Genomic DNA, 8,341 nt, shown 5'->3' with positions numbered 1-8,341 from the left:
CACCTGGCCGCCCCTAAGCAATTGGGGTTAAGTAACTTGCTCAAGGTTACACGGCCAGGTGTTTCTGGGTGGGTGCTAAGTATCTGAGCCTGGGATTCGATCTCCAGGTCTTCTCAACACTGGAGCCGGTGCTCTTACTCGCTGTGCTACCTGGCCACCCCGAGCACATGTCTTTTCAATAACTGGTGTGTCTGGACTGACCACTGGCCATGACTATCACAGCCAGGGCAGACAACAATGCACCTGCCTGTCCCCCTGCCTCTGCTGTGGCCCCAGGCACCAGAGTGGATTGGGGCCATCATAGCCACTGAAGGCTCCCCCTGCTCAGTGACGTGAGAAAAGAAGTGGACAGCCTTGAGCACAGCAAAGGCATGTTTGAAAAGTCTTTTACTTACTGAATCTACATCCAGAACAACTCCATGGAGGCCAAATGTTTTCAGCATTCCCCGGATGGCAAATTTGGGGAGTGCAGTCCCCACAGCACTGCTGGCTACATTGTTACTGTCTGGAGAGCGTGTGACCACAGTGAGACCTGGGGGCCAAGCAAAGAAGAGAGTCATTCAAAAGTCTGGATCCCTGTGATCCAACATCATATCTCAGTCTGATCCAGGATGGGAAGAAGACTATGGGCATCATCTGAATGTCTTAAGAGGGCAGACCACAGAGCAAAGAGCTCACTCAGGTGATGGGGCCTAAACTGACACATGCCAATTAGAAGAGACTTTGGCCACTTCTTTCCCCTCCCTGCCCCCACTGGTCCTCCTAAGGTGATTCCCCCTACTCTTGCAATTTTCTGTTTGCGCTTCTTGTGCAGCTGAGAGGAGATAGATCCCGAGGATGCTTGTCCTTAGTGGAAGGCTTCAGGGCTGGCTCAGGGCTCAAGCCCAGGAAGAGTGGGTATAAGAGAAGCCTAGAGCCTTACTGCTGCCCCCCTGAGCAATCCCACCCCTGGCCCTACACTCTGTTTCTCAAGCTCATGGCTTTCCAAAAAGGCCATTCTCAATTCCAAATTTCTAGCAAAGCAAGAAGGAAAAAGAAACCTTTGCGAACTTTATCAATTGTGAATTTATTTGCTTCATCTTTGATGTCTTCAATTGTGGGAAGATAAAGATCTCTGGGAATGCCACCATTCTCCTCATAGAGAAATTCAACAGTCTGCCGGGCAATGTCCACCATGCCTGAAAGAAAAAGATGCCTTTTGGTGAAGCCCTGTTGCTGGCCGCTGCTCATCCCCTTCACTACCCCTGGCTGGTCAGCTGCTTCAGGGCCGTACACACATTGATTTGCATGAAGAGAGGGCACATCTCCCTTCAAGACTGAACCCGGGAGCTGGGCTGTCCCCTGCTCCCTCAGGATCAGCAGTCACTAGCTTTACGATGAAGCTAATGAAGGCCATGCTACACTTCTTCAGGAAAAACAGGCAGGCAGGCTGGCCTCCATGTGGGCAATATGGAGGTGGGAGTGGCGGATGGGGGTGGTGGTAGGTGTGACATACATTCATCACATCTGCCTACAGATGCTGAGTTGTTTCCCATGATGCTAAGGGAAACGTTTGACAGAATTTTCTTTTAAAAAAAGGCCATCTCTATCACTCCTCATTTACTACTCTGCTCATTAACTGTCCGTACAACAATTAGCAAGGGTAGCAATTTGCAGTGTACAGTTCCAAAGAAGGTTGTAATTAGAGAATGATGCTTACAGAGAGAAGTCAGCACCAAATAAAACAAGGGGAGAGTGTGGTCTCAGAATCACCCCCTCCCCGAAACACTTTAATTTCAAGGATTCTGTAAAATATCTTATACCATTTTTCAAAGGACTCTTAAAAAGCCATGCCTTCCCTGTAACATGCAGGAAACCCCAAATGTACATTAAGCCAGAAAACAGGCAACCATGAGGATGAGCTCTGTTTTCTCCAGCGTGATCAGGAGTCCCTGAAGTCTAGTTCTCTCTCAAAGAAAATGCCTCCTGACCAACCTGAGAAATCACAATCAAATAACTTCCTTCATTCCTCCATTCATGCTCCAGAGCAATCCCTGGGAACCTGTGCACTTTTACAAAGAGGAAAGCATCCAGGGACGGACACTCAAAGAGAATGTTCAGCCAGCCTGAATCCCATCATGTCCTGAAGAACTTCTGGTGCTCCCTCCCTACAAGCCTCGGGCCAGATGGCCTGTGAGTCCCTAGAACCCTGACACAATGTTCCTGGTTACTGGAATGTCTCCTACAAATGATCAGAGGGTCCTAGGGCCTCGCTGCTTCCTGACTTCATCTACTACTCGACCTGACACCCTCCTGATGCTGAGAATGAATGACGTGGCTTCAGAGAGCCAAGGCAGGAAACCATGAACTACATTCCAGGTCAGATCATTTTCATGCCTTCTTAGCTCAGGGCATTGGCCCTATTGTAGCCTCAAAGCAGATGGGGAAACAGTGTGGCATGATGGAAAAAGGGCTGGATTTGGAGTCTGAAGACATGGATTCCAGTGCAGGCCCTGCCATTTACTAGTTATGTGATCTTGGGCAAATCACAGCAGCTCTCTAGACTGCATGTGTAACACGGATAGGGTGGACCAGATGGCTTTTAAGGTCCCTTCTAACCCCAGATCTATGATTCAATGAACACTACTGGGATAAGTGGCTAAAAAAAATCCTGGAAATCAGAGGAAAAGGGGAACCATGGTCTAAGACAATACGATAGCAGGCTTTCTTCATGATCCTGGCAGAGGGAGAAATTTTGCATGATAATAATGGTTTTTCCTATCTCTATTTCCTATAATCTTTTAAGGATCAAAAGATTATATAAATATTATATATTATTATATAAATATTGTATTTATGAAAGATTATATGTATAATACAGCTCTAAAACTGTGCTTATCCCCTCCTAGTAGAAGGAAAGGTCTCTGAGGACAGAGGCTATTTTGTTTCTGCCTTGGCACCCCTGATACCCAGCACAGTGCCTGGCCCTTGAAAAGCATTTAATACATGCCTGTTGAATGGTTTGTTGAAATCTTTCATTTATAATAACAATCAACATCTGAAAATACTGGGTAACAACAAAGAAGTCATCAATGTTATGGCAAGCCCAGCTGTAGCTTATACGATCCTGACATCTGGGAAGGGTGGCAACAAGGTCAAGCGGATCACCCCTGAGATCCAGGTGGAGAACAGAGTTACTGAGTATGTGAGTGTCACTCATGGATATGGTTCTGGAACTGGGTGAATTTGCATTAAATGGAAGTGAATGCAAGCTTCCAGAAGGCTATAACCCTCAGCCTACGTGGAAGAGGAAGGAGGGTAACAGCTCCCTGATTAAATCCTGGCATCCCTTGCTGAGACCTGAATCAAGCATGAAGTCTAGATTTTATCCCTATAAAAAGAGTCCCAGCACTACTTGTAAAAGGGCATTTCTTCTCCTCTAAAGCAGATGTTTACCAAGAAGAGGAAACATAAGAGAAAGGGAAGGGACTAAAAATAGGAATAAGCTGTCTGCAGCAATTTTCAGGGCCCAGAACACTGAACATTTACTGCTAATCTACCATCTAGGGGCAAAAGCTGCACTGTCCTTGGGCTAGCAAAATCTCTCTGATCTTATGAAGTGACTGAGAAGAAAAGCCAATTCTAACCTTCCAGGCCCTGAGCTACATCCTTCTAAAACATGACTTTGTAGAGACCAACAAGTGAGAACCAGACACTCTGAACAAAAGCTGCCTCAGGTGAAGGACTCGAAGGTGGGAGGAGCAAGCTAGGGCCTCTCCCTGCTTCTCTTCAGGGGAGTTGATGTCTCTGAACTTCCCCTTCCCAAACTATCCCAAAAGGAAACAAAGCAAATAAAGGGGCTACCAGACCTAGCTGCAGAGCCCCCTTAATCTGGTCCAGGCCCGATTTTCGCTCAGCTTCGTTACGGAAGCGTCTTCTAATAGTAGGAAACACTTTGGTTTCCCAGGCTTTCACAAGCAGGGCATAGTGGTCCTCCTGGAAAGAGAAGGCAAACAGGTCGTGAGAGGATGAGTGAGGTTTGGTGGGCTGCAGTTCCCAGTCCTTACATCTTCACTGACTTACCCATTCTTCACCCACAACATGGCTTCCCCCTGCCCAGCCATCGGGTGTGGGCACAAAGTTGGCAGGCTACCAGTAGAGAACAGAGCCCCCACTTGTTGGGATTAAGGATGGTTTCCCCAGTTGCTTTGGAAAGTCCAGCTTTATTGAGTCCATGCCAAGATACAGCCTTTTTTGGACCTGTACAGGCCAAAGAGCCTCCTGCTTTGAGCAAGCCAGATTCTTGTGACTGTAATTTGTTTGTTTTTTAAATCAACAAATCAGAGATGCTTTCCAAAGTCAGATTATATGACTAAAAACCCTTTTGCCTCCAGACGTGGCTTGACCACTGTCTCCCATTCTCCATCGTCCAGCACTCTCACCCAAGTAACCCCTTCCCAGTCTCCTCCCTCTCCTGGTGGCCCCATCGCCCTGACCTGAGGGATATCATCGTCATCATCATCGTCACTCTCGTCATCTGCAATGGGCGGTGGGTGGGGGTCTGGGCCTGAGGTGATGAGATTTTCATAGCTGAGCTCCACTTTGTAGTGACAGGAACTGTCACTGTCATACTCTGTAACAGAGGACAATGAAACGAGCCATTTCATATATGAGGAGATAAGAAAGACTGATGGCACCTGGAGAAACTGGCAATGGCACCCCCCATTCACCTGAGGGAAAGGGCTCTGGAACTCTGAGGAATTTCAAGCAAACAGTCAAGTGAATAAAATAGTACCTATAGTTATACTGAATCCCAAGAGTTTTTCAGGGCACAATTAATTCGATAGACAGCAATTTGGATAATTCTTCAAGATGAAAAAGAACGATTTTTGTAATGAGACACCCAAGTCAGCTTCCTCATCTGCAAAAGGAGGGAGACTGACTAGCTGCCATCTGAGAGCCCTGAAGGGTCAGAAACAGGACCCTAAGTTAGTTAATTGCTCTGCACCCTCATTTACAGAATGAAGGAGCTGGACTAGATGTGTTCTAAAGACTCTTCCAGTTTCTGATTTTATGACACTATGACCCTAGATGAAAATTTTGGTAACACTGGTAGGAAACACCCAAGGCCACTTACGTTGCTGAGCTGTGGCCACAGCAGCGATGCGACAGGGAGGCCCGTGTGTTCCTGGGTCAGAAGCTATGCTGGTGCCAGCATCATTGTCACTGTCAGAAGCCATAGCAAAAGGAAGGGCTTCAAAGTTGGCACTGATCTCTTCAGCCAGGTCGATGCACAGGTCAGCAGCGTTCCGGTGGGCCTGCCCTTCAGCATAGGCAAACTGGCGAGACCCAAAATTAGCCCGGATCTTGGTATTCTGAAAGGAAGACCATGGGGGAAGATGAGAAGCTGCTGCTAGATTTTACTCCCTAGGAGGGCCTGAAAGATGCTAGTGCAGACATACAGCTTCGAAGGCCTGAACAGTTACTTTACAAAATGTTGCTCATCCCTCCCTCCCTCCTTCCTTTTCCTTCCTCCCTTCTTCCTTCCTTTCCTCCTTCCCCAGAAAAATATGACATGCTACGCACAGGACCCTTTGCTATCAAAGCCTACAGGGACAATGAAAAGCATCAAATCCTTCCCTAACCAGGTCAGTTCTGCATTTCCTTTTCACTGGGAGTTCACTGAATTTTTTCTTTTAGATTTCTGCATTGCTGATACGAGCCAACCTCCAAATCCCAAGGTTTCTAAATGAGAGGACCTGCCTTTTTCTGGATATGAACCACAGGCCACATGCCTCCTGAAACATCTTCCAGACACGGGAGCAGGCGCTGCCCACAGTATGTGAAATAGACCCGGCCCTTGGGGGGCTGTCCTGGAGGGGGTGGGGTACCCTCCGTTCTTTCCCAGCCAATTCCTGCCCCATCTCCTACAGAACAGAAGGAGGAGAACAGGAGAGCCATTTGTACAGTTATAGTCAGCCACTATGAAATTCATTTCTGATTTGCAATTAGTTTGTCTCATATGGGAAGGTGAAACTGGCCAGCTCTTTGACTGGCACAAGCAACAGAAGGGGTTGGATAGGGCAGACATACAGGCCACCTTTGCATGTAGGTCACTTAAAGGAAAACAAATAAAGGAGATTATAATTCCCTCCAACATCATAGTGTTGGCTCTGTTAGAGGCCTCTTTGCTAAAAATGCCTGCCTGCCCCTCAGTAAATGTGATGTCAAGGACCTGAGATTCTGTTGGTGACTACAGATGCTGTCATTTAGCACATCAGTCTTAGGGAGTTGCCTGAGGCTCAGAGAATTTAATTAAATTGCTCCTGGTCACAATGTCAGTGGTAGGATCTGAATCCCAATCCAGCCTTCTATTTGCTCTGCCACAATGCCTGTTGGTTCCCTTACTTAAGAAGTATTTATTAAATATCTCTGTGCCACACATGTAGGGCACAGAGATAAAATGAAAACAGTCCCTGGCCTCCAGAAGCTAACCTGTGAAGTTTAGTAAAGTTTATGTTTCTTAACTATGAAGTTTAGTAAATATGAAATATGGGCAAAGTAATTTCAGAGGGGCTGGGGATGCAGCACCAACTAAGGGAAATTAGGAAGGGGGATCATGCTGGGACAGCACTGCCAGTGGGGAGGCTCTGAGGGGATGACTGAGAGCAGGACAGAGGCCTGGGGACAGGGAGTGGGATGGGGGCAGGGCAGTGTGTCTGCTTGACAGCATTTATGATAGCAGACGAAAGTAAAAACCTCAGAATTTTCTAAAAGGACTTGGAGATAAAAATAAAGATGACTCATAAATGACCAATCCCTAGTTCCTAAGTGAGATCCTGAGGCTGTGCCCCTAAACATCTCAGTGCCCAAGCCATAGCTGTTCGCTTCATTCAATCAAACCACCTGGAAGATAACCAGGGAGGCAAGAAAAAGGAGAGTCGGCTTTTTGGAATGCTGCTGTTGGACCACCTACCAGGGGAGAGGGTCACGTCCAGCCGCACACTCTTCCACTGTAAGAGGCTGGAACCATTGTAGTGCACAGCGCGGCCATTACTAGCAATGAAAACAAAACCAAGGCAACGAATATTAAATCTAGTTTAAAAAAAAAATTATCTCTGCTGAAAAGAAAGGAAAAGGATGGCTGTTATATGGTGTAATGGTAATTTGGAAATTTTCCCTGCCCCTTAATAAACCTAAGGGAATTTGAAGACCTTCCCTGCTTTGAAAATATAATCTGCTCCCAAAAAGGCTGAATGTCGTCACATGGAGCCTGTGGTGGGAGGAGTTTGCTGAAGAGTGAAGCAGAGCCCACAGGAAGCTGGGAGTCAGAGCAGCTAGACACGACGGGAGGAGAGCATCAAGAGAGACAGTTAGGCTTGTGAGTAAAAGTTGGTATTTGCCACCTGCTGTGATAGCTAGGCTTGTGTTGGTTTGTGGGAAGGCTAAAGGATGCTGTGGCTCTCTGTGCTGTTGTGGCTTATTAACTTCTTTGCTACTATGATGGAATCAGCTTACTGGTTTGGGGATTCGGTTTTCTGGTGTCTAAATAAATGTTTTGCTTTTGTCTTCTATATGGAGAGTCTGTTATATTTTGCATCCAAGCACTATGCAGGTATATTTATAGTGACTGTTGGTGCTGAGAATATTGCATTGGCGCTACATATGGCTTTGAGAAGGAACATTTTCTTAAGTTAAAGCTAGGAGGGCTGTTGATAGAGGAATGGTTTTTAAATAACGAAAGTCCCAAAGCCCAAAACCCTTATGATTCTTCCTTATCCTCTTGAGATATTCTTGGGGCACTTACTTGTGGAAAAGGCAAGTACCCACAGGATTGGTCCAGGCACCATCACGTTTCTCTGCTTCGGTAGCAAAGCCGAAGGAAACTATTGGTCCAGTGTCATCATCTGTATCTCCATAGGAAACAATTTCAATTTCCCAGTAGAAAGATGGAGCCTAGAGAAAAGTCAGGGATAATCAGAGACTCTTTCTCTAGCCTTCTCTTTATACCTTGAAGGAAGGGAGGGAGGGAAGATGAAAGATTGTCTCTTTTGTCCCACCTGAACAGGAAGTGGAGAGGTGGCATAGATGAATGTGCCCCGAGGGAGACCTCCACCAGCACTTGGATCAGCCAGAAAGGTCACAGAGGTCAGGTGAGATGAGAACATGCAGGCTCTAACAGGTGGAAATACCCGAGAAGGACACCAGGTGATCTCCTTGGGCTGTGGCAAGAACAACAGAAACCCTTTCAATAGGTCTACTGCTGTGAATCCTGCTATTGCTCAGTAGAGGAAATACTCTTACAGCATCATCATCATCATCATCATCATCATCATCATCATCATCATCATCATCATCATCA

General features: G+C 46.6%; 1 protein-coding gene across 1 annotated transcript in view; it reads right to left on the bottom strand.

Annotated features, from left to right (window-relative positions):
* Nucleotides 1-8,341, bottom strand: part of HECTD4 (HECT domain E3 ubiquitin protein ligase 4) — a 159,495-nt gene that overhangs the window by 33,760 nt on the left and 117,394 nt on the right. The window contains exons 46-54 of the mRNA XM_069081884.1: nt 8,040-8,201; nt 7,787-7,935; nt 6,956-7,035; nt 5,743-5,906; nt 5,117-5,354; nt 4,476-4,612; nt 3,849-3,975; nt 1,041-1,178; nt 396-532 (exon numbers count right to left, since the gene is read on the bottom strand). Coding sequence (XP_068937985.1) covers nt 396-532; nt 1,041-1,178; nt 3,849-3,975; nt 4,476-4,612; nt 5,117-5,354; nt 5,743-5,906; nt 6,956-7,035; nt 7,787-7,935; nt 8,040-8,201 — 1,332 coding nt within the window. The remainder of the gene's footprint in view (nt 1-395; nt 533-1,040; nt 1,179-3,848; nt 3,976-4,475; nt 4,613-5,116; nt 5,355-5,742; nt 5,907-6,955; nt 7,036-7,786; nt 7,936-8,039; nt 8,202-8,341) is intronic.

Source organism: Petaurus breviceps, unplaced genomic scaffold (assembly GCF_028583685.1).
Source record: "Petaurus breviceps papuanus isolate PSGF00001 unplaced genomic scaffold, PetGlider_PUasm1.0 99, whole genome shotgun sequence".
NCBI classification, from domain to species: domain Eukaryota; kingdom Metazoa; phylum Chordata; class Mammalia; order Diprotodontia; family Petauridae; genus Petaurus; species Petaurus breviceps.
The sequence above is the reverse complement of the archived record's forward strand: the minus strand, read 5'-3'. Positions and strand labels throughout refer to the sequence as shown.